General features: G+C 45.0%; 1 protein-coding gene across 2 annotated transcripts in view; it reads right to left on the bottom strand.

Moving 5' to 3' along the window:
* SLC22A18 (solute carrier family 22 member 18) overlaps positions 1–26,321 on the bottom strand; it is a 79,423-nt gene that overhangs the window by 33,112 nt on the left and 19,990 nt on the right. For both annotated transcript variants that reach the window (XM_031049077.2, XM_005149193.3), the window contains exons 6-7: positions 25,005–25,150; positions 24,143–24,275 (exon numbers count right to left, since the gene is read on the bottom strand). In XM_031049077.2, the coding sequence (XP_030904937.2) occupies positions 24,143–24,275; positions 25,005–25,150 (279 nt within the window). The remainder of the gene's footprint in view (positions 1–24,142; positions 24,276–25,004; positions 25,151–26,321) is intronic.

Below are 26,321 nucleotides of genomic sequence, written 5' to 3'. Positions count from 1 at the left end.
CAGCTCAAACTAACTGGCCCCTGCCACAGCCCCAGCTCAGTCACAGCAGATCCTGCTGCCGGGGTGAGAAAAGGATGGTTGCGGCAGGATGCTAATTCCCAGGCAGCTGGAGCAGGCTGCCTACGCCAGCCCGTCCTGCTGCCTGATCCAATACAGTGCTCTTCCAAGGAACTCGGCTAATTGCCGGAAGAGGCATATCAGTTACGCCTCAATTAGATGTGGGCGGATTTGCATGCTTTGCCCATAATCCACCACTAATTTCAAGTATCATTTATTCTAGTATGCTCTTTTCTGGCAAAACACGTCATTTCAATAATACTGCACTTTGCTAATTCAAAGCTTGCACTTATTTGTGTGATTGTCGCTTTTCCTTATTGCATGGTGTAGACAGCCCCACTGGCATCAAATACCTCTACATTTAATGCATTTATAACAAATGGGAGAATAAGATGCACTCCCCAGAAGATTTTAGCCAGCTGGCTGGCTAAGGTGCTGCTTGCCTCATGCTCCATGGTATCACCCTGTATGCCTAGAAATGGAGAAGTCTAGACAAGGACCAGGTATGAGCTGCACTCCCTGAACAGGGGCTTGCAACATTTGGCTTTGATCCCAGTAGCACTAACACTGGATGAGCTGTGGCAGGTCAAGATAGGTATCAGAAAGTAGGTGTAAGTGGTCAGTTCTCACAACAGAGGCATCCCAAAGGTGAGGCCAGGACATGTGCTATTCAGTCTATCAGTGAACAATCTGAAGCAGCAGTGAGGTAAGAAAGTTTGCTGAGGATACACAACTAGAAAGAGTGCTGGGGGAAAGAACAGTCACTGGGGAATTGCATATGGCCCTGACAGGGCTGAGGGATTAGGCAATAATGTGGCAGCTGAAATTCAGTGAAAATTAAATCTGAAGTGATGCCTGAAGGGAAAACAAGTCTTAAATTCACATACGAAATGATGGTTTATGAACTGCTTATCATTACTGAGGAGTAAAAGCTTTGAACTATCATAGACTATTCCATGAAATCCAAAATCATTGGCTCAGTGCTCAGCTAACTAAACATTGGGGATTGCTATGAGAGAAACAGCAAATGAACAGAGAACCTCATTAGACTACTGTATAAACTCCTGGTTCAGCAGTACTTTGAAAAGTGCATGCCATTCTGATCCCCTCTCCACAAAAAGATATCTAAGAAATGGGACAGACTAAGAGGACACCAATGAGGACAATTCATGGTGTCTGGTTTTATGCCTGAGGAAGCTGACAGACAAGTGACATCTAATAAAGGTTCATGTTTGTGAGGGAGTTGGAGCAGGGGTCTAGGAAGTGACTGACATGGTCATTTCTACCACAAGAACTGGAAAGCACCAAACAAAGCTGACAAGGACTGCTTCAAATGAAGAGAAAGGTCTAATTATTCCCACAGCATGTAGGTCAGTGGAGTTTGTAGCTACTGGTGTTGTGGAAGCAAAAGGTTTAGATAGGCAGAAGGAGAGGCTAGACAAGCACTTGGAAGAATGAGCCACTGAGGGTTACCAAGAAGTCACGAATCACACTCATTCATGTCAGGAAATCCCCTGAGCTGAGAACAGTTGGAGGCTGGAAAATTAATCGGTGAAGTATTGTGCAAGTTTGTCAAACTCTTTCCCTTCTCTTGGCTTCTTACTATGAAGGATACCAGATCATGTTGGAGATGCAAGCACTATTTCCTTCTTTGCAGCCTGAACCAAAACCGTGCCTCTCACCACCATTTCACAAACCATTTCACAAACCAGAGAGACCCTTTTTCCTCATTCCCTGGAAAATGATGCTTTTTTTTTTTCCCTACAATCCTTAAACATTTCAGATAACAAATAACCACAACTCTCACTTTCTGCTGGGACACTCAGATAGGAAAGGGTAGTGCTACCTTTTGGGTCAAGAAATGTTCACCTGTCTTATCAACTGACTGTTTAATGCAACACAAAGATGCAGTCTCCCATCTCTTAAGCATGGGCTTTCCCAGTCCTTCTTGGACACTCAAAGCACACAAGGTAACAATAGTTTTCTGGGTCTCCCCCTTCTTTTTGATGGAGGTTTGTTCCCTAATGGTGGCAAAGTCTTTTTTTTTTTAATTAAACAACAAAAACTGCTCTTCTAAACTCAGAACGTGGTAAATTATTAAAATGCTCAGCTTGGGTGTGCCGCTGGGTAAGGACTCCCACACACAGACTGGTTAGAAGGTGAGCAGTGCTTGCTAGACTACCTGGTGACTCACCACCAAACACATCGTTAATCATATGTTACAGCATGTCTGACTTCATAGAGTACTGTAGGTGGTGTGAAATAATCTTTGAATGAGTTCAAGCTTTTTCTAGCTTTTATGAGGTTACAGTGTTACAGACTCCAAAAGACTCAGCTGGGCAGGAAACTGTTGAGGATTTGCTGTAGTAATCTGGGCTGCACTCCCAGCATGCCAGGTCTCGGCCCACGGCAGTGGTTTTAGGGTATCCGCAAGTTTGGCATCGTCTGGAATTGTCTCACCAATCGTGATGCACTCACTCACCCAGAGCTGGCTCAAAACAACGCGGGGGCAGAGCTGAAATTTTGCTGCCCAAGGATGAGGGGTGGGGTCTGGGTAGTTCCTGCAGGGGAAAGAGGTAGGATTTGGCTGGGAAAGAAAGCATGAAGAGAGCTCTGGCAAGCCAGGACCACTGCCTTTGCTGATGCTAGGGAGACAGGCGGTGACTGCTACTTCCAAGAGGACCACTTACGCCTTCCAAAAACATGACACTGATGCCAGATGCTCTGGCTTTCCTCAATGAGCATGTCATCTTGCCACTTTGGTACAGGCAAGTAGACAATAGGACTGTGGGCAGACAGTCCAATACCACAGATAACTACCTATTTTGCCAGTGCTTGGAGGTGTCCCAGCATCAGCCCACCAAAGGACTCAAGCTGCCAGTTCCTTTTGCAAGCAGGCAGGGCATTGGGGAGGCTACTGCAATGATCCAATAGCGCAATCCCTGTGTCATGCAAAAGGAAAGGCTCCCTCCACAGCCCACACCCAAAGGCTGACAAGCTAGATAGCAAAGTCATTGACTAGCCAAGTCTGACACCTAAATTTCATCTCTTACCAGAACCACATTCATGTTAATAACATTTTTAAGCTATGTAATCCCTGGCAAAACAAGTTACTTCTTTACCTTGAGGTAAGTAACTGTAACAGTATCCTACCAGAGGTATGGCATGGACTCATCTTGCCTTGGAACAAGTAGTGGCAGCCAACACCTCCTACCTTGAGGTGTGAAAAATCTTGCCATGCTGCATCAAGGGCTCCAGCACCTTTTGTCTAGTAAGACCTTCTAATGAAATAGGACACATTAGGGCTAATTCTGTAGGGGAAGGGAATCCAAAAGTCACAAATAAAACATTTTACACGTCGGGAGAAGACTTGGCAGCATCCCACTCCAACCTCCTTGGTTGCACAACAGGCCTCTTGAAAACAACCCTTTCTCCAGCAAAGACAGAGCCTGAGGGCTGTGGTGCAGCTGATTTGACTTCATGAAGAGTTTGACCCCAGAAGGAGGCAACTGAATGAGAAGAGTGAGTCATTCCACTTCGATAATTAAAAGTGCACAGTTCGCTTGCTTGGACAGGCTTCATATGCTCAAACCTGGAGTGGTCTCACTTACTGTATTTACTGAACTCCCCCAGTTAAGTATTTTGTTTCCCTCATCCCATAATGACAATGGTCTCTGCATGTTAAATATATTCAGAAAAGAGGTTGCTCTGTGTTGCATGTTTGCAAACTGTAGCAGCTTTCTCCCCTATACCATTTTGTAGGACAAACACTAGCCAAGGAACAGCTAGGAAACTTTGCACTGAAAGATGTATTTTCAACTACTTTGTTAAGCACAGTAGGATATAATTTATTTGTGTTAAAAAGCACACTCAATATTACCTGAAGTTACTTGCACTTTTTTTGAGCAATGAATTAAAACCAGATTTAATACACTTCATACCAATTAAATGTAATTGCAGGGTCTTCTATGCACCTTGCATATTTCAGTGGATTCCAGTGTTGCCAAAGCCCTGAATGAGAACATCCAGACTTAGTGAAACGGTTGCACTTTGAGCTCTGCCTAACACACCTTTGCTCTCAGTTAGAGGCACTCCCCTTAGGGAGAAACAGTGCTTTGTTCCTTGTTCTCACCACGTTTCATCTTGGCCCCAGTACTGGGACCACCTACAGGGATGCTAGTTAGTATCAGCTGCATTATGCTGAACTGGTATTTACAGGAGTGCTTGGTGGGAACCACATCTTAGGCAGCCTCATGGACAGCCTCTCCACCCAGCCACACGCTTACAGCAGAAGCTTGCTCCATTCACCACCAATGGAGCACAGCAACTGCAAGCTACCTGACAGACTCACAAGGAGAATTGAGAGCAGAGTGTTTACTCTATTTTCAATTGTGTTTAATTGCAGATTAGCAGCTGGAAACAAACTGGGGTGAGCAGTGTGTGAGCCACCAGCTGTCTGCAGACCAGGAGCTGTATCCAAACCAAGAATTTGGAAACCTCAACAATACATTTCTGTAACTCCAATGAGCAAAACCCTGGCCTGCTGCACGCTTGGGGCTTGCTGTACCTAGGATTTACATTTTAAGCCATCTGGTATTTCAAGAGCCAGAGGCCACACACTTTGGCAGGGATCTTACTGAACACCTGTATTTTAGATGCTACAACCAGGTAACTCAAGGCAGCAATGGGCCATGTTCCTTAGTGTCTGACAGTGACAATGGTTTTAGACTGGCACTTGTGATATCCTGGATCCTTGGAGAGGCTGGCTGCTTTCAGCACACCAAAGAGCTCCACATCAACAGACAAACTGGCTGATGAGGAAATTATTTGCCTTTTGAGATGACTAGCAGTTAGTTGTTTTTTCTCTTTTCAGTGCAACAGTGAAGAAGTGAAATGAAAACACACAATTATTTACCTTCAACAGGGCAAAACTATGAAAACATGGACTTCAAGATGCTGCCAAGCCTATTAGAGATATATCTGTACAGCACCAGGGAAATGTTGGGGTGTCCAAAGTGCATGGATCTCCAGACCTGGGTCCACATCAGTCTTTATAAGTCTTTATATAAAGTTTTCCTTTCTTACATACAGAGACAGACCTAATGCAGTAGCAGCTGAAAGACTCACACTTTAAATCTCATAATTTATAACGTACCTGTGGGTGGCGGTGGTACAAACACCCCATACGTACTCACACAGAAATGAAGCACAGAAACCTAAGTGCCCCAGTAAGGTTCCGTAAAGATCATGGTGGAAGAAGAGCCTTAAAAATCAGGCACCTCATATGCCATGTTTAGTGCTCAGACAAGTAGGCCACACTTTTCCTCTCCTCTTCCTTTACCATGGATCCACCAAAAGTCTTCTGTTGCCCCAGCCACACCACCAATGCAATGAGAACCCAAAACTTGCTGCATCTTGCAACATCTTGCCAACACAACACCAGCAATGCATCTTACAGCACTATTGATGGGAGAAGCACACATATATGGGTTTTGGAAGTGTGTGACATTCCTATTACTGTTTCAAGAATTCCTCCTAAGGAGCCTTGCCATTGTATGCCAGTGTTGACTGGCCTAGCTCCATAGGAACTAGCTCCCCCAGCACAGACTTCGCCCCAGGGATGTATACTGGAGCCCTAACTCAATTAAAGCATGAATTTGAGTCAGTGGAAACTTGTCTGAGGAAGGACTGAGTAAAACCCACAGGGTCAAAGTAAAACAAGCCGCTCAGATCCTGAGGAATTATCGAGAAATGCTGCAATCCTGGGTGCACCAGAGGCGTCATGGAAAAGGGATTGGAAAAGATCAGCTGAAGACATCATGGAAAAGATGTGAAGTCAGTAAAAGAGAAAAATGGTTTACAAGATCAGGCCCAACATCAGCAATGTAGGTATGATGGCTGCCAATCCCCATCAAAATAGCATCACCCAGTACAAAGAACTCAGACATAGAGAAGACATCTGGAGTAGCAGCAGGAAAGGATTTAAAATTCATTGCTCTTCAGTAAGTTATCGGATAACAGATAGTAGTTAAACTGGGCTTAAAGACATTTTTTATTATTAAATGACACAAACTAAGCACAACTTATTGTATTGACAGATACAGCCAACAAAATCTGTATTTCAACTACACTGATAATGAGATAACCTAAAAGCAAAACACCATGAGATTTTAAGGCTTTAGGGACATCCTTTTGGAGTTTTTTTTAAAGTCTGCTTAACATTTGCATTTAATTTCTTCCACAGACCTATTTATTGTAAAATCTGGACATAACTGAGAGAAAAGAGTACCGGAAGATCACTAAACATGTGGAAAAGATTATCCCAGAGGGAATATGAAAAGCCATCTGCCTAAGACCCCCTCAGCACTCATGCCTTAGACATAAACAGTGAGAGATTGATGCTTTGGTGGTGAACACAAATAAAGTGGCAAATGCTGGTCCTGGCTGGCATCTAAAGAAATCACATATCCAACGGTCCAGAGAGCTTGTTTAGCTAAGAGCATATTAGCCCCTAGGCTAGCCAAGACTTTATCAGTTGGAAAATCCCAATCATGAGTGCTAGATGCAAAGGGGGGGGAGAAAAGAAACAGGGAAAGATCAGGCAGGACAAGCCTGAACATGTTCAGTTTGTCCTTCCTACTTTACAATTATATCCTCATTCCTCAGAATGAAAGGCAGTTCAAAGAGACAATAAAACCTTTTCTAGTCTTACACTTTGCAGGAACGTCACTGAAATGGAACTGAAGTGGTTCCCAGAGATAAGGTGACAAAGAAATTAAACCCTTCCCTACAGCTACCCTTTGGTAAAATATCAGCAGAGGGAGGCACTGCTTAAGACATAACTATGGCATTCATCTGAGGAAATAGGACTTACCTTAGTGTTCTCAAACAGAATAATTTAGTATATTGCTCCTCAACTCTGCAGCTGCTTCCTTCCCTTCCATTGCAGGAATATTAGCCACTGAGGCTCATACTAACTTAATTTTATGAGATGGATACTGATTTATTGTCAGGAAATGTGATTCCCTTCTGGGGTACAACTTTTACATACATATAGATGTTTCAGTTTAGGTCCCAAGAAATACGGGCTGAAGACTGCAACACAGCTTTGGAGCAGGCAAATCATGAAGGACCAGCTAGAGCAGTCACCAAACGGGTTTCCACCACTTTTCCTTAACCCCCTCCCTTGGGCACAAAAGACACAGGCCAACAGAGGGTCAGTTTAGTGTGACAATAAAAAAGGAAACATTGCTGAAAGGCAGGGCAGGAAGCACACTTGGGATGGACCTGGGAGGTCTCCAAGGATGCACCCACCCCATCCTATCTCCTTCCCGAACAAAATGAAGCATGCCCAAAAGCACGGGGCATAACAATGCTGCAGGGAACAGTTAAGTGGCAAGGTAAAAAAAACTGGATTTGCAACTAAAACCACAAGGCACTAAACAGCCCTAGACAGTGAAATATTTGACAGCTGCAATCCTAGACACAGATGGGACAGGAAGAAATAAAAAGGCCCATCATGTATTACCAAACCACACAGAAACTGTCAGTGCTTGTATTGAAAGGTTACTATAAAGTGAAATAACAGCTTTTTTAAGAGTTCATTTTTAATATACTTCACCAAGACTTCTACAGGATGGAAACTGCCCTGCTCATCACCCCAGCTCCGGGGCTTCATTGCCGACATACATTCATGTAACAGTAAGAAACTTCAACCTGGCAAAGGACAGACACCAATTCTAACCATAACCAGGTTTCATGACAACTTTACCAAACTGGAAAGCCATAAATACTTCAGAGAGACTCAGTTCGGGTACACTGGATTTTTTCCTGCCTTTTACTGCGTCAGGGAATTTCTTTCCACCCGACAGTCCTTAGGAAAGTGGCACATGGCTGAAGGAGTCAGCGGTCATGAATAATCAGGCAGGGACTTTTCCAGAACAAGGCAGTAATGTTAAAAAGTCTTTCTTCTGGGGCAACATTCGCATGACTGAGGGATGACATAATAAAACTGCAAACAAAAAAGGCTTTATACCCCCATGGCAGCTTTCAAAACTTCTCTGCACTGGCTTGGTCCTTCCTTTCTGTGCAGAAGCATCACATTTTGGGGGCAGGAATTTAAGCCCCCTCTACACCAGGTCAATTGTCGTCTTTGCAGCCATGGTTTTATCTCATTCTTTCTGGCTAACGCAATACTATGGCCCATGTTAACAATGCTGTTTCACAGGGCACAGTGTTTCACTGTAGGACTGAAAGGATTTATTTCTGCTCTGGCATGAAGGTATAAAAGCCAAGCAGAGCTCAGGATGACAAACACGTTTGTATATGTGGTCCATCAATATATAGCTGGAACCCCCTCCAAGAGGCAAGGCCAGTGTTTGGACCCTACCAGCTTGTACTAAAGCAGCAGAAAGAAAAGGTAGAAATGGCAGTCAAAAAGCAGGAACATGCCAAGTTATTCACCCACCCCCCAAAAAAATTTATTAAGCCCCTCTTAGACACTTGGGAGCTGCTGAAACAGCCAAATTGAAAAGGAGCCAGGACACATCCTTGCAAAAGCAGTCCAAGCACTGCAGGTACCACTGGGGCACTGAACTGGTGCTGAAAACCCAGCCAGGGTGCAAAAACACAGCACAGATGGTCAGAATGAGGCAGAACTAATGTTTCACTTCCATTGTGGGCTACTTGCCAGATGTGGACCTCTGCTGGGAGGTAACCAAAATGCATTTGAAACTCTGGACAAACACCTTTATTTTTCAGGTCATTTGTCTCTAAGGCTGAACAGTGATCTAAGGAGTCAAAATCAGGTAATTCAGACCCCTGCAGAAAAGTGTCCCAGGACTTTCAGAGCAGTGAAGCAGGAGCTACAGGAATGATGGATGCTGGACCAAGCCCAGCCTCCCAAGCCTAAGGGGATTTGCTCACACTGCCGGGAGCGAGGAAACTGTTTCTCACCAGTGTAGGAAGTCAAGTGCTTGGCAACAAGGGAGGCAGCTCTCCCACAACTCCGGTTACGCAAACAGCTGCCTTCTGCTGGGTTTCAACATGCTTTGCTGCTCCAAAAATAATTTCCTGCTTGATTTGATACTATTAGCAGGAGCACAGAGCGCAGCATGAATGGTCATGCTGCTTCACGATGGATCTGACTAGCCACTGGTTTCTAGCAAAAGCCCTGCTTTCTGATTTTCAGAAGAGGGGCATGATTACGCAGGAGGAAAAGGTAATGGGGGTGATAGCGTAAGCCCTCTCCCATTCCTGCACAAAGGGTTTTGACGCAAGTCTGGACAAAAGTACCTGCCACCTTCATTTTTCTGGGCCTCTTTCCAGAGCTGAGATTTCCCAGCCCTTACAGCTCGTAATGCTTATGGCATATAACCAACGCTCAGCAGCCAAGCAGGAATCAACGCCAACATAAAGTTCAACAACAAAGTCATTGCTTGCTGGGTGATTAGGAGCTGTGCTGGTCCCAGACAGAGTTGCTGGAGCTCCCTACAGCATGAGCACCCGAAAGCTATTTCATGCTTGCTTTCATTCCCCACCAGATGACTTTGTGTCCCCTTTAGGGGCTTGTTGGAGTAATCCCAGTCCAGCCCAGTGCTTCGGGAAGAGCAGCAGCACTTTCCATTCCTACCTGGACTGGAATTTGGATAGCAAATTTAGCCCTAAGGTGCATCTGATTTCCTGTTTCTTATTCCCAGCCCAGACATCTGCATGCCCCTTCCCAAGGGCCTACCCAGGGGGGACTCTTCCAGGGGCCTTCACCAACAGTGCTTCAGAAGCCTCAAGAAGCAGAGAAAGTTTAAGATATCAAGGCCCAGCACATCAGCATCACACTCCATAGCCTGTGAACAGCCAACAGCACAGTACAACCAACTCTCTCAACTCATGGCCTTACAAAGGTTAGCTGATATCTTCTGGATGAAGTTAAGTTATGGTCAGAAAAGAAATGAAGCAGCAAAGTAAAACTTAATGTCACCCCAGTAAGACAACAGCTGCAAAGTGGGATTCAGAAGCTGATAACATGTCCACAAGATCAGTGTATTTTAAGGCAGTAAAGTGCACACTGGTGTGAAGGGTGACTCCCCAGAAGGGTCTGAAGGTCTGTTTTATCATCTGAGGAAGCTCTATAGGGTTTTCCAATACTACCTGGCTCAACAGCAGAAATAGTTGAACTGTCAGCCAAGTAAGTTTGTGTTGCCTTTCTGCTCCTCTTATACCTTGAAATCAAAGTTGTGCAATACCACTTGTTTCTGCTCATACATTTTAAGCCCAAAGAGCTCCACACCAGACAAACATTACCAATTTTGTATGTCCACAATCATTCTTTGAGCCACACAATGGCATATGAAAGATGCTCCTTAGCCATGTCTAGAAGAGTATAGGGAGTGATGAACTCACCACTCCTTTTGGGGAGCTTGGACAGAAACTAACCTTGGAAGGCAAAGCCATGAAAAGAGAGGAAAGGTGCCACCAGCAGTCTTGCACAGAACATAGCTCTAAAATGACACACTCAGCTCTCGTACATGAGGCAAAACATACCTCTGAGCGGACCCAAATGCCATGTGGGGTCCCTCCTGTCACCATCACAGTGAAAAGGAATAACCTTGCAAAGAAGGTGGCTCCTCAGCTGCTGGAGGACCTGAGCTGGGTGGGAGAACAGGACCGGTGGGAAGAGTGTGCAAGCTGGTTTCCATGCTCAACTGACCCATGTCTGCAGCTGCTGCTCCCACAGCCTGAGGGAGTACAGATAAGAAGTAGTTCAGCTTTTCCAGACATAGCACAATTCCTGTTTACAGCCTCTGGGCTAGACTTTTCAAAAGAAGGAGCTAGGTGTCTATTCTTGCAGGAAACCAGGTGTGTAAACAGTTCAATTAATATACCCAGCAAACTGTGCTCTAGTGCAGCAGAGAGGGCTAGTGGAAACAAGCCAAGAGAACAGGAGCCGAGGAAAGATAATATTTTTAAAGAACATGCCTAATTAGAGATGGGCCTGGTCCAAGAGATCGTGCTTGAACACCTGGAATAGCCCTGGGGAGCAGAATTGTAACATGAACCCAGATCCACATTTTGTAACTCACTCCTCTCCCAAAAGACCTAAAACCCAGCTTGAGACCCAACCATCACACAGTCTGAGCTGCAGGTCTCCAGCACCTAAAACCTGGACATCTTGCTAAATCAAGAAGGTTTTGGCCAAGCCATTGTGCTTGGCTTCTGGTGCCCTCTGTCCCTCTCGCCCCACACTGACCAGTGGCCAGCCATGGGCCCACTCTACCTCACTCAAGAGCTTGCTGCTGCTCCTTGGCAGCACACCCCTGAATCACTAACTCAAAGTGGAGATGCCCGTTAGGTGTCAGACAGGATGCCCCCATTTACTCCAGGGGCCAAGGCATCCCCAGCACTGTGAACAAGCTCTACTTGTCACTGCACTGCCTTTTCCCTGCCTTTGCAGGCTATATCTGCAGCTCCTAGCCAAAGCAAGAAGCCTGCCCAACACAAAGCCAAGTGGCTCCATTCATGCTTATGAGTCAAATACTGACAGCAACCCTCAGTTTTGTGCCAAAGCCACAGAATCAAGGCTTTTTTCAAATGGCACAGCATTCACGGCAGGGAAGCCCTCCACCCCATGCCCTTTATGAGCCCTTGCTGAAGTGGCAGGCTCACTTTTCTCCCTGACAACTCATTTCTCTAGGACAGAAAACCAAACTTCACCCACACCTTACTGTCTCTTGAATGTAAATTTCTGTTACAGCAGAATCACGTTTGGCAAAGAAAAGTCAGCCCCATCCATACAAATCTGCCCTGTCACAGGCACGTCATGCATTTCAGACAGCTTGCAAGGCTGACTAAACATTTACTTTTGGATGGCTCATTTCCAGAGTCCAGAAATAGATCCTCTTTCACAATAAAGAGTGCCTGGGTGTGGCATCAGATGGCTTCTGTGCCCATTCCATTTGCATTCCTGCACTTTCCTCCTCACAGGGTGCTCCTACTGCCCAGCGCCAAGCTCGCTGCTGTGTCCTGCTCTCAGGATAGACCTGCAGATAGGTGAGACCTTACTTCCTAGCTGGATTATTCTTGGTAGGTATTTAGCAGTTATTTTTGCATCATCTGATTTCCGGTCCTATTAGGCCAAGGTAGGTGACTAATGCACATGGCATTTGATTGCTTTACTGGTGGGCACCTGGCCTCTCACCAGTACAGAATGGGATGAACTGGCACAGCTGGAGAAGGGCAAATGACATTTGCTTACACTGGATCCTGTAATAGTCAAGAGAGCATTTGTGTTTTGGAAACCTTTAGAACAATTTAGCTCTACTATTATTCAGAGGAGTTATGTGCCACGGATGCACTTTTCTATCTATTGCAAATCCTTCCCTGCCATGCCTGAACTTCCATTCCTAAGAAACAAAACAAAACATAATAATCAGGCTTTATGCAAAAGCACAGGAAAAGCTTTATGAATCCTTCAAGGGCCAAGAGACTCCATCTGAAAAGTGCTTGCCACACAGCACTCAGGCAAAATCAAAGTGATGCAACTTTTGGTAAAGCGGACAGATTACAATCAGGCAATTACACATCCCAGACCCTGTAATCGCATGCAACGAGAACACGTGTGGGTGTAGTAAGAGGCGTGAGCCAGGTGTCACCAAACACAGGCTCCTCCAGTTATCCTGAAGGAGTTCTTCAGCAAATGGTTTCAAAATTTCCCAAAATCAGTAGGTCTGTCTAGAAGTAGGCCTCTTTCTGACATGAAAAGCAATTCCTGGAGGACTGGGAAACATCCAGGACTACACTGGAAAACATCAGCCAGAAGAACTGATCTGCCATCTGTCTCATATCCAACTGTGTCTGGATAGTCAGAAAGGGGAAGGAAAGAAACCCCATCACACACAATAACAGATAATCTGTTTTGTAGCTTTATATCAGGAAAGAGCCTGATAGAGCTTCTGTAGGAAGTAAGCTTAAACATCTGACATATGAACATCCTCGGCTTTAATAACCATTACTGTCTTTCATCCTTCCGTTTTTTAAAGTCTGAGAACAGCATTTAAGACTCTGGCCTCCTTTAAGCATTACTCAGATGCTCCCCAGATGGCTTTTCCAAGGGGATTTCTAATTATTTGGGTTTTTAAAAGAAATATCCTGCAGGAATCTTTGGCTTTCTGGAGGTTTCCTTCCTTCCTCTATAAATTTCTTCATCCAGCTCTTGATTTAAAACCTAACTCAAAGGAAACATTTCCAATGACTTCAATATCACATACCCCTGGGGTAAAAAAGAAACAAACCAAACCCTGTAAAAACAAAAATGGTGCAGATTTCAAAAGGATTCCCAGGGAAGTTCTGTGAAAAAGTAACTAGTCCAAAAGTTTCAGCCTAGAATATCATGGAATAAAGGAGCATTTAGTGAGACTGAGAAAGTTTATACTGCATACACACTACAAAGGATTATGATCTCCTCCCCACCAATAAAAATAAATGAAAACTGAAGCAACAGTTGCTGTAATAACAAGGAAACCTCAGGTGCTCAAAAATATTCAAAGTTTTCAGATCCTGAACTACCTTAAACAGACCAGATTTCTAAAAGTGCTAAATTCTTATCCTCTGAAAATCCACATTAGACATCCCCAAGTGGGAGCCTGGAAGAAAACCACAGTCATTTCTGGAAAGCCCAATCGCTGCACTTCTGCTTTAGAGGGCAGTTGGAGATGAGAGCAGAGCCCCTTATGCATTTGTAAATGAAGCAAATTATTCTAATGAACAAATAAGGTCTACGTCTCTCCCAGGCCACCCAAGCCACCTCCCAGGCAATAGCAAAATACAATAAGATGTGCTACTTGTAGAAAGCTGCTGCTCTGTATCCCCCAAAATGGGGCATAACCCTATAGGGCATGTTGCCCTGCTTCCTGCAAGTACTGGCTAAGCAAACCCAGAGTGCTTCTGCATGTGCTTTAGTGCAGACCCACTGCTGGCTCAACACACAGTGCTATTCACTGATGCACTGATGGACCCACACCATGGTGACCAGTGTCTCAGATCACACCAGTATCATTGCCCTCCTCTTGAGTCAGCATCTCTGCTCACCAGTGATACTCAAGGGCAGTTGGTGCACCACTTGGCACAGCCCAAGGCTCAGCCCAAGGAGTCAGAAGCTTGCAATCTGAATGCTACAGAGAATGTTTCTGGTGCTGGAAATACCTCCTCCTGTGGCTGTGATAACACATCATTTTTCAGGTTAAAGAGATGAGCCCCAGTAATTGCTGGGGTTAGCCTGGACATGGCCATTTAGAAACTCCCCTTTGCATCTGGCTGTTTTCACTGCCTGAATGCTTCACTTATCTTTAGCTCTGGAAGGCTGTTAGAGTGGTTGAGAATGGTGTTTCATAAAGAGACTGCAAGAAAAGAAAACCTTGTATGGGGCCACAGAAGTTGATGTAGTTCATGCAAAGGTCACATCCTTTTTATTTCCCTCTGAGCATCCCATCTGAGCAGCCTGGCCTTCACCCAGGCCACCGTTAACCGGCATGGACAACTGGGTGTTTCATCTCCTCCCATCCACCTGACAGCCTCCTGCTTATCCATCAGTCTAGCAGTAATGGTTAAGAGAGACACCGGGAAGGGCTTAATATGCAATCCCAAACTCCTCCAAAAGGGCTGCTTTTCCACCATCCTTTCCAGCAGCAGGAATATTTCAGGCAGGAGGAAAACAGGAGGGAGCAGCAGTGGATGTATTGTCCACTTTCTTCTGCTATGACAAATCAAAGTCCATTTTGGAAATACTACTTCCTTCCAGCCCAAGCCTGCTGATACCCCAACCTTGAAGCCCCAGCTAACCCAATATATCTAAAGCACTAAGACTTTCTCCTACACAGCTTCACTGTTCCCCAAATCATAACTCCTCCCAGACCACCCTTCACATGCCAAATCCACACATTTCCGTTCATCCCAACCTTCCCTCTCTCCCTTGTCTGATAGTCCTTCCCACACAATCACCACATCCTTCCTGCCCCAACCTCACCACAAGGCTGGGTTTGTTCACCAAAGGAGATCAGAATGAAAAGTAAACACAGCCTTTTGCATCTAAATGATTAGGAGATGTAAAGGAGAGAACTGTCCATACTGACATGCACAAACAGAGGAAGATTGTGACACCCCACATTGCCCTCCAGGTCCCTCTGCAAGCTCTTGTTGGGCTCAGCTCTGCAGCCTTCCACTTCAGCCCCCAGCCTCTGGGACTCCCCGGTACTGTGCTCTATGGCTGGCTGAGCTTGGCTTTTTCTGCCACTTTTCTGAAACAGCAGAAGTGTAGCACTTGTGTTTGATAAACGATTTAAAAAAGAAACAAGCTCAAAAAATGGCACGGTAGTGGGGTCACAAAAACTCTGCCTGCGCAGGTCACCGGGGATGAAGATGATACATCCTGGAAAACTGGATGTGTTCCCCCAGTGTAGTAGGTATTTGCATGAGCAGTGACAGAGAATCTGTGTCTCAAAGGCTGTAGAATCATAGAATAGACTCAGAATGGTTTTGGTCAGAAGGAGCCTTAAAGATCATCAAGTTCCAAACTCCTTGCCATGGGCAGGGACACCTCCCACTAGACCAGGTTGCTCAAAGTCACATCGAACCTGGCTTTGAACACTGCCAGGGATGGGGCAGCCACAGCTTCTCTGGGTAACCTGTTCCAGTGTCTCACCACCCTCATAGGAAAGAACTTCTTCCTAATATCTAATCTAAATCTACCCTCTTTCAGTTTAACACCATTATCTCTTGCCATTTCAATCCATGCTCTCATAAAAAATCCCTCTCCAGATTTCTTGCAGGCTCCCTTTATGTACTGGAAGGCTGATCTAAGGTGTCCCTGGAGCCTTTTCTTCTCCAGGCTCAGCGAGCCCCAGCTCTCTCAGCCTGTCTTCATAGGTGAGGTGCTTCAGCCCTCTGATCATCTTCATGGCCCTCTTCTGGACTCGTGCTAACAGGCCCACATCCTTCTTATGTGGGGAGTCCCAGAGCTGAACACAGCACTCCAGGTGGGGTCTCATGAGAGCAGAGGGAAAGATTCACCTCCCTTGACCTACTGGTCATATTTCTTTTGATGCAGCCCAGGATACAGTTAGCTTTCTGTCCTGCAAGTGCACACTGCTGGCTCATGTTGATCTTCTCATCAACCAACACTCCCAAGTCCTTCTCAGAGCTATTTTCAATTAATTCTCTGGCCAGCCTGTATTTGTGCTTGGGATTGCTCCGACCCAGGTGTAGGACATTGCACTTGGCTTTGCTGAACTTCATGAGGTTGGCATTGGCCCATCTAACAAGCCTGCCAGGGTCCCTCTGGATGGCATTCCTTCCCTCCAGCATATCAACTGAACCACACAGCTTGGTGTCATCAGCAAACTTACTGAGGGGGCACTCAGTCCCACTGTCCATGTTGAACAGTCCAAATACTGACCCCTCACAGAAACACCACTCGTCACTGGTCTCCATTTGGACATCAAGCCATTGACCTTAACTCTGTGAATGTGACCATCCAGCCAATTCCTTATCTACCGAGTGGTCCATCCATCAAATCCATGCTTCTTCAGTTCAGAGACAAGGATGTTGTACTGGACCATATCAAATGCTTTTTACAAGTCCAGGCAGATGACATCAGCCGCTCTTCCCTTACCCACCAAAGCTGCAACTGCGTTGTAGAGGGCCACCAAATTCGTCAGGCATGATTTTCCCTTAGTGAAGTCATGTTGGCTGCCACCAATCACCTGTTTTCCATTACTTTAGCATAGTTTCTAGGGAGAACTGCTCTGTGATCTTGCTTGGCATAGAAGTGAGACTGATCAACCTGTAGTTCCCCAAGTCTTCCTTTTTCCCCTTTTAATCTAAATAGCAATCTTGTAAATGTATTGCAAGAGGGAAGGAAAAAAAATGTCATTGCCACAAATTATGCATGATGAACACCAGTGCAGAGGGATGGGAAGACTTACTTGTATCATAGGAAAATCACGGCAGAGCCAAGCTCCACATCCCAGTTCAGTGATTAACCACAGTTTCTGAGTTTTCTATTTTCTGTTAACAAAGAAAACACTGTTTCCGTAGATTTCAATCCCCAGTGATATTGCTGGATTTGCTGTCCAGTCATGAAATATTCCAGGATTCAGAAGAGCAGATGAAGCTCCAGTGAGTCATGAGCAGACACTGCCTTATTGTGCAACCTGTGCAGCAATGGTCATGTTCAGCTCTCTGACACAGCCTCTGCTAGCAAGGCCAGACCCAAAATACCTTGTGCTTTTCCATAAAATTCCACATTTCGTATTTTTTAATTTTTCTTCATGTTTTACACTTATTACTTGGAACTGTTAAGCCAGGCTTGACAAGAAATATCGGCCACCACCTCAGTGCAACCTTCACAGAATCACAGCTACCAACCCACCGGGCAGGGCATGGCACTGTACAGAAACCCATGGCTTTCCAAGCACCGGCTGAGGGGAGCGGCATTCAAACGTCCGTAATTATTTAGCAGAGCTCAGACACACACTCCTGATTGTGATCTAGCCACACGGGCACGAAGCAGGGTTTCACTCACCCACCACCCCCTCACTTTCTGACTCCAGGCATGAGGCAGTGAGGCAGGGCAGCCTCCCCGGCACAAAGGAACCATGGAAGATGGAAAAAGGCAATAGGGAAACTTCCTTGGCTCTCCCATACATATTCCCCTCCTCCCTCCCTTCATTTCCTAACTGTCCATTTGCTGGGGTAACCACTGTCAACCCATGCCAGGAATCTCTCTTTCTTCCCATGCTTCTGGTGCAAGCCCCCACAACTCAGCCCTCTGTCTAAGCAGCACAAACCAACCACTTGAGGAAGTTCTCCTTTTCTTCTTCTTTATTATTTCTTTTTCTTTAAATGCATTTTCATCATGGTTTCCTTGGGAAGATGAAGCAGCTAACCCAAAAGCACAGAGATGCTTCAGAGGAAGGAGGGTGCTGTGGGGAGAAGGGGCAGGTGGACATTTAAGGTCAGGTTGGACAGTGCTCTGAGCAACCTGCTCTAGTTGAAGATGTCTCTGCTTATTGCAGGGAGGTCGGACTACATGACATTTAAAGGTCCCTTCCAACCCAAACTATTCTATGATTCCATGACATGCCCTGTGAGCTGGCACAGCCACACTCACAACCTTACCACCAAACACCTAAAGAAAGCTAGGTGAGTTTTAAAAGAAAACGGGGAGCTCCTGAAAATACTGAGGAATGGGCTGCCAAGCAACTCGCAATTAGCTCAACCCAGGCTCAGCCCTCCTCAGCCATACCCCATATGCTTAAGTGCAGCCACAAGGCATGGGCTCTCTCACCCATGAGCTGCTGGTTTCTACCTGGAGCCCCTCTTCCTCCCTTGGTAAAGGGCCCCACCTATAGGTGAAGAACCAAAGAGGAGCTCTTGGCCCCATCATCATGCCATTGAAGTTTAGACGAGGAGTTATAGGAAGAACATGGAAGAACCAGGTTTCCTGAAGGTCTGCAAAGGAGGAATGAGGACACCTTTGCAGTATCACTGTGATCTTCCAATGGGTAAATAGGAGAAAGCTAGTCGACCCAAATCTGAAATTGGTGCCCTAGAAGTGGTAGGTGGTGTAGAGGTTTGCAGGAAGGAAGGGCTGGGGATGAGCTTCATGCAGTCCTTTCTGTTGCATGAAGGCAGCACAGACAGGGGGGTACTGTTCAGGACCTGTATCCTGGTGACTTCTGGTATGCTCACAAACCAGTATCATACTCCAGGACTGTGAACACAGGCACAATGTGCTGATGGCCAGAACTAGTGTTTTGGTATTAAGCAGGTAGAAGTCTTGTGAAGCAGGCTGCTTCCCTGAGTTTTTTCAGGCCTGCTTCAAGAGGAGGTAAATGGTGCTGTAGTGTGTCTCTCTAAAAAGCCACATGCAGTCTGAACAGCAAATTTAGGTATAACTGTCTCCACTGTAGCTATCTAAGATTAGGTGAACTCCACCCAAAGGCCTTTACATACTGAGGCATTTCTCAGGTTCAAGAATAGATTAAACAAGTAATCAGAACTAGAAAACTCTAGTGCTGGGAATAGAGGAGAAAGAGAAGCCTTAGGCCTGAACCCTCAACCAAAAAGACGTGGAGGGACGATGTGCATGATCTTCTATCCAGACCTGGCTAACATAGACCACACAGACGATTTTTGGGACCATAGATTCCAAAACTAAAATCGTTGTCATGCAGGGTAAAGGAAAAAAAGAATCTCTGGATCCAGAAGGGCACAACTGTGGTCCTCTGTGCCATCCCCATACCACCAGCTCCTTGACAAACAGCCCATTTGCTATTCTTTCCCAAGCCACCACACAGCTCTACCAACAGTAACAGACCACACAGCAGCTTATGGATGACAGACACCACCTCCCATTCTCCAATGTCCCTTGATACAAAGGACAAAGCAATGACTGTACAAGCATCACCAATCCATGCTGCTTGTCTGATCAACATCATCCCAGGCAGAGACATACCACAGCTTCTACTGGAAGGCAGCAGGAGCAGCTCCCAGCAGCAGAATGCCCTGCTTTGTCCCGAAATGGAGCACAACCCTCTCACCCTTTGCCGTATTCCCACCCACCTTCCCGGCTCCCAGCCTTCAGCCCTTTAACACCCACAGTTTTTTCCACTGTTCTGTGAAGTGATGAGAAATCCCCTGCCAGAGGACATTGTTCAAATGGGGTATTGAAAAGAAACGCAATTCCCTACTCCAGGCAAACAAGCTCCTTCTTTTCCCCTTGAGGAAGAAGAATAATAGCACAGCCAGGGAAAAAAAAAGACTATCCCCAAAGCCTGCTGTAATAATATTAAATAAGAAACTGAAGGGGTTTGACCAGGAAAATCCCAAGTTCAAAAGAATAATTGCTCCAAGAGATTTAAGCCTACAACTGAGATACATACATACATTAACTGAGCATACAACTGAGATACCAAACTGAAGAAATCTCTCCTTGTCCATAGAAAGCAAACAAATCTTGGGTCATACAGCAAAGCTTCTGTATGTCCTTGTTAGAAAGAAAGAAGAAAGAAGCCAAATGCAATTAATCATAGTCCCAGAAGAAAGGTTGAAATCTCTGTAATTAGCTACCTAGGGTCATCTTTCCACTTTTAAAGACTAATCCAGACTTCTTTCACCTTTCATCCACAGCGCTGCCTTGAAAATCTACAACAAATACCAAATCAGTTCTCTTCAGGGGTGCACACTCACCTGTAGCCTATGGTCCCCTAACAGCTTTGCAATAAGTGTACAGGGAGGGGGGAACATTTGCAGGGAGCAAACAGAGCTCCTTTCCTTAGTCTTCTTTTGTGCATGAGCTGGCATGGTGTTTGCAGACTATCCAGAACCTGGGGACCTTGGCTGGTCTACAGGCATTATGTTTACAATCCAATGACCAGAAAACACTATTTTTTATTTATTTGGGTTTTTAAAAAGCAAACAAGAAATCCAAAACAAAAAACCCAATAGAGAAACATGGGAACACTTTCAAAATGTTTAACATTGCAACTGCTTGTGTTAATAAATTGGTTTAAACCTCATCCTCATGTGGTGTAAATTTGCCTGACCATCACCCTACCCATAAAAAGTGTGTTCTTCACAACTGTATGCACTGTCTATACAGAGGCAAGTGGACAGGTCTCCAGCAGTTAAATTAAGTAAGTTGAAGCCAGATGGCAAGCAGCTCCTTTAATTGCAAATGGAAAAGCTCTATAGATGAACATATCCACGTCTAAAAGTCACAATTCCTTTGCTACACCTTCATTCAAAGCTTTGGAAAATGGGGGGAAAGTATAGTACTTCAGAGAGAGGAAGAGGAAGGGCTGGAGACAGTGGCTACAGCTTAGGAGTGGAGGTCAGGATCCAACATCCAAAAAAATCCTATGCAAATCAAAACAAGCCATTCAACTTCCCTGGGGCTCCCTTAATAAATAACGGTTGACAAATATTATTCCAACAATATAAACAACAGCAAACTGGCTCCTTAGGTCAAATGCATCAATGGTAAACACAATACAGTGGCATAATACCAAAATGACATCAGCTGAGGAACTGAGACTGGTTTTTGCCCTGTATCTTGTACAGAAACCGTTGCTAATGTATGAATAATGCTGTCAACAGATGGGGAAAGCTGGCCAGCTTTGTGGTAAGGGAAAGAGAAGAACACAGACTGGACAGAAATCTCCAGCTTAGCTCTTCCATGACATAGCAGAAACACTTATTTTCAGAGGAAGGATAATGGGACATTCTTCTGTGAAAAAGATGGAAGTAATTATGCAGCTCCAAGTACAGCTGGAGCCTTTCTGTACAAATGTGGCAAACAGAGAGGGATGATTAACAGCCGATCTGTGGGATATGGCAACAAAGCCAAGGAGTCTCGGAAATGCCCATAATGCAACACCCACTGCTTTCCCTCCAGGTTAGTGCTTCAGACACAGTCAGAGGTGCTGGGGATGCTCTGGAGGCTGTTTGGTGGCATGGGGCTGTCTTCACCTGCTCACTAACCAACAGCATTGACCAAAAGGCTAAAAATCAGTAGATTGCTCCTCCTTTTCTTTGCACAGAAATCTGGCAGAGGAGCTAAGCACAGTGTCAAAGGGAAGGTGGGATCTGATTGCAGCAAAGGTTGCTACCAAACATCCAGAGTGATCTTCTCAGCCTCAAGCTGCTGTTTATAAAATCCAGCCTTCTGCATGCCAGGGTGGTCCAGAACGATCCTGCCAATGCGTTAGGCTTTGCCCTTTTGAATGGGAATTTCTACCATCCTTCCACGAGGATGCACAGATCCTCATGCAGAAAACGATATGCTGCCTGCACACAGGCTGCTTTCCTTAGAACTGCTACAGGACGGAAGAGCCAGCACCGAAATCACTGCAATGGGATGGATGCTCCGGCAGTCAGGCATGAACTGCGAGCCGAAGCTGCCCTCCGCCGGCTGCAAGGGAAATAACACACTGCGATGGGAAAGTCAAAAGCTACGTAGTTCTCCAAGCGCAGGTCCCTTACTTTTCTGTAATTACCACCAACATTCACTTTCCTCAGTGTTATGTTGCAGGCACTAATGTAAAGGCCAGAAGCTTCCAAAAGAAGTGGAGTCTGGAAGCATTCTGTTGTCTGACAGCTTTAAGTCCCAACATCCAAATGCTGGAATGCATTCAAGTATCCCTAAATAGTGAATTGAAACAGGGGATTCTCTACCACTACTGATTTTTCCATAAACCAGCAACTGATGCACACGCTGGAAAGTGAAAACCCATGATTTTTTGCTAGATAACAATTCTTAAATATGGGCATATAATCAAATATTAAGGTGGGAACTGAGGTAACCTTCATTTTCAGAGAGTTGACATGCAGAAGTGATACAATCACTGTATTTCATTAAAAATAATACTAATTTAAACCCCATCCAAGCATCAACAGCTATAAAAACCTTTAAATCCTGAATTGTTATGTACATCGCTAATTTTCATTTTGTGCACTATATTCAACCACAAAATGAATCCTCCTAGCCAGCCTTGTGTCAAGTCACAAACATAGAACAGGCACCAAACAAAAAATAATTAAAGAAAACCTTTCAGGTTTCAAGTGAGATGAAGAAAACTCCCGAGATTGTCTGCAGCAATTAATCTGACCCAATGCTGCCAAGGTACAGCAGCAAACAGAGTTTTCAGGGGCTACTCCCTAAAGCAACAAGGTTAAAGTATTCTAATCATTAACCTTTGCAAAGATTTGAGGCACAAGTAGTATTGCTGCAGCACCCAAATGCATGTGGACACACAACAGGGTTCAGAGAGCAACGTGTGACGCCTAACACCATAATGGAGCATGTTCTAAGCACGTATCACCTCATACAGTCCATGGTGCTTATGGCACTGGGACAAAGATCATGAGAAAAACAAAAACTAAATCAATGACATTTAACTTCACAGCCTGGAGTTCATGAAAGTTGATTTTTAACAAGATAGCATTGCAGTACAAAGGAAGGGAGGTGGGACACAGGCTGGTAAGGTGGCCCTGGATCACCATGGTGGTGAGAGGCAGTGTCAGGAACACTGGTGGGTGAGCCCACAGTGATATCCAGTGGACATTGACCCCTGCCAGGGACACTGACCGACCCTTGTCAGTGACAAGGCAGATTCACTAAACCCAGAGCTTCTCCTAGTGATTTTCAACCACTATTCTACACTGTAGCACAGCTCTAATGCTCTCAAGTTCAAAAAAAGTTATTTCCATGCTCACCTGATTCTGCAGAAACAAGTGTCCATAATAAAAGAAGCAGAGCAAAATAAATGCTCAAAAATTCACAAGGGTATTTGTTTGGTCTTTTTTTGTTCCTCACTAGAGAGATGCTGGGTAATCTTCCAGGAAGATTACAGCCATGTGTACTACCCTGCCTGCAGAGTTCTCTGACACACCACACCTTTTGTGCTTCCTCTACTAATAATGAACAGATACTGGTACATTCAGTAAAATCAGGCACTTCTTTCCTGTTGCCGCACATAAGGGAAGGTGTCAGCCTGCTGCAATGTGCCAGACTGTGCAAAGCAGAGAAATGGCAGGCATGGGCTTTATCTTGCTGTGACAGGGCTAGACCTCCTCACTCTTTTCCCCCACTGTCCCAGGTTTTCTTTCCCATTTCCCAAGCATCCCCCAGGTGCACGAATTTCCCCACAAGTTTCACACTGCTCCTTGTTTCCATTTCTCAGTTGTACAACACTATTTCTTAAAAGTAGGCTATGTAGTATGTGCTGTTCTCCAGCACACTCAGCCCCAAAGAGAACAACCAAGAGACAGACAGACTCCATTTCCCAATCCAACTTGTTTTTAAATCTACTTAAATAGTAGACAGAAGATGAGATTTTCAACAAGTTCTCCTTAAAACCCACAGAAGTAGCTCTTTGTAGCAGTACAGAAAGCAAAATTTTGCATTCTGGTATGATCCTCTACTGCCACCAGCAGTAAGATATCATCAAAAGCTGAGGAAGAAGCAAAATACCCCTTAGCAGCTCCTTCAATGGTTGCAACAAGGCCAACACTGAACAAGTGGGGCACTCACCCGAATTTGGTGGAGAGGACACCTCCTAGGACAGAGCCGATGATGATGCCTATTCCAAAGCAAAGACCCAGCTTCCCCAAAGCATCAGCACGTTGGGAAGGAGTAGTCATGTCTGTAATAACCTTCTGAGCACCTGCAGAGAAAAACAAACCCCTAGAGGAAGCTTGCCACAGGGTCTGAGAGGCAAACACACACATTTTTAGGCCACAGAAACAGCACCTGCCACAGAACTGTCTTTGCACACTGTTGGTGTGGAATTGATTCAGCTTGTCAGTCTTAGGAAACGAAATCACTCAAGCCACTTCACAAAAGGCAAGAAGAGTCTTAACATGCTATCAACCCGAGTCCTCTTGTGTGAGCTCAGAGACTTATTACTTTCTAGTAAAAACGATAAACCTTTAGCTACATCTAGGAAAGATCAACAAAATCAGAACAGCTTAGTGGGTAATTGAAGGTATTTTTTGCAATCATGTTTCATTTTGAACAATACATTCACTTTACCATGAGAAAAGGAAAAGCTCTCCTATAAAATATCACAGCTGCAAGAAGGCAGCTGAGAAGTTTGGGACAGCACTGCTGCCAACAAGTGATTGTCACCTGTGTCTGAATGGTGAAGTCCAAGCAATTTGCACAAGATCATATAGGAGGATGGACCTGGGACTACAGGCTAATAGCCCTGCTTTCCATAAACTAATAAACCTGTTCCTTCATGTTATTATCATTTCACCCCTGATAACCATCAAATGTTCCTCCTGCCTTCCTTCATGCTGTTGAGCCTGTTGACCTGAGTAATGTGAGCAAGAAGAGAGGACTCTGGCAATAAAAGCAATTTGGAAAGCCCCTCAGCCCTGACCTACATTACCTGGTAGCCCATGCATGAACACTGCTGGCAGCCTGGAGAGGAAGAGGAGGGGGATGCTGGTGGAGATGGACATAAGCAGGAAGAAGGCGCTTCCAGATGCACAGGAAAGAATTAAGGCTGCTCGGGCACCAAATTTATCTGCAAACCTAGTACAGAAATGATACAAGGTTGTCAGAAGTGGGACTATGCAGGTCATTGCAAGAATGATGCACCCAGATGGACGGAGTTTCATGGCCACCTCACTCTCATTCACCACAGGAAGCACTGGTCAGACTCTCAGAAGTGCTCAGCTCCCAAGAGGACTAGATATTCAGAGATGATACCACAAAACAAAACAAGCAAAAAACCCCAACAAATGAAAAACCAAAACAAGCCCATCACCCTCCCCAGTGTTAGTCTTGCCTGGAGGAGGAGTGCAAGGATCACTGCTGAAGCACCAGCTGCCCACCCAGGAATGCAGGAACATACAGTTTGAAATAACAGGGGAATACACCAGCAACTGCCACATCTTAGCCTATTCCAGACCCTTCATAAGTGCAAGATAACATGTGCTTGCTTAAGCCTCCTGTTCTGGCATTCCAGTGAATACGTGTGGCTGCTAAACACCAGCCACCGGCAGAGGCAATTACAACAGCTCAGCAACTCATTCAATATTATTGCTTCAGAGCACACAGTGCCCTCAAATTTCACTTTATGAATCTCAGAGTTGGTTCAGACCAGGGAATCAGGCTAGCTAATTTTTTTGGTTCAGGTTCAGTGGCAATTGAAGTTATTTCAATTTCTTTTCAGACAATGGTCAGAGCAACATTTCTCTTTCAGCATCCCTTTAAAAAAATAAAACAAAAGGAAAGTTTTCTATTTAGGTTCAATAAGGACTTCACAATAGTGACTCAAATTTTTTTCTGTTTGAGAAAAAAACCCCAAACAACAAAACAGCTGAATCAGGTTTTGGTTCAGGTTTTATTCAACTTCAAGTTACTTTGGAAAGCTAAGTCAGACAAAGTCTGAGAGTACCACAGAAAGGGTGCTGAGCAACTGCAACTAGAACAGGACCTAAATAGCTTTTTTCCACTACAATTCCTCCTTTCTTCATTTTGTTGAAGTTGTGTATTACAGTTTGCTATGCGAGATATGGTTCATCTGCTATTAGTTGTGATTACACTAAAAGAAACAACCCCCCAAAATGCCAAGCCTGGTCTACAAAGTTAAGCATAAGTAATTAAAGGGCTTCACACTGAGAAAGAGGTATAGGTCAAAACTTCACTGTTTACATGAATGCCAGGGAAGCTTATATTAACTGTTTGTAACTTAGACCTC

This window comes from Melopsittacus undulatus, chromosome 4, assembly GCF_012275295.1.
Source record: "Melopsittacus undulatus isolate bMelUnd1 chromosome 4, bMelUnd1.mat.Z, whole genome shotgun sequence".
Lineage (NCBI taxonomy): Eukaryota > Metazoa > Chordata > Aves > Psittaciformes > Psittaculidae > Melopsittacus > Melopsittacus undulatus.
This window is presented reverse-complemented; position numbering and strand designations above follow the sequence as displayed.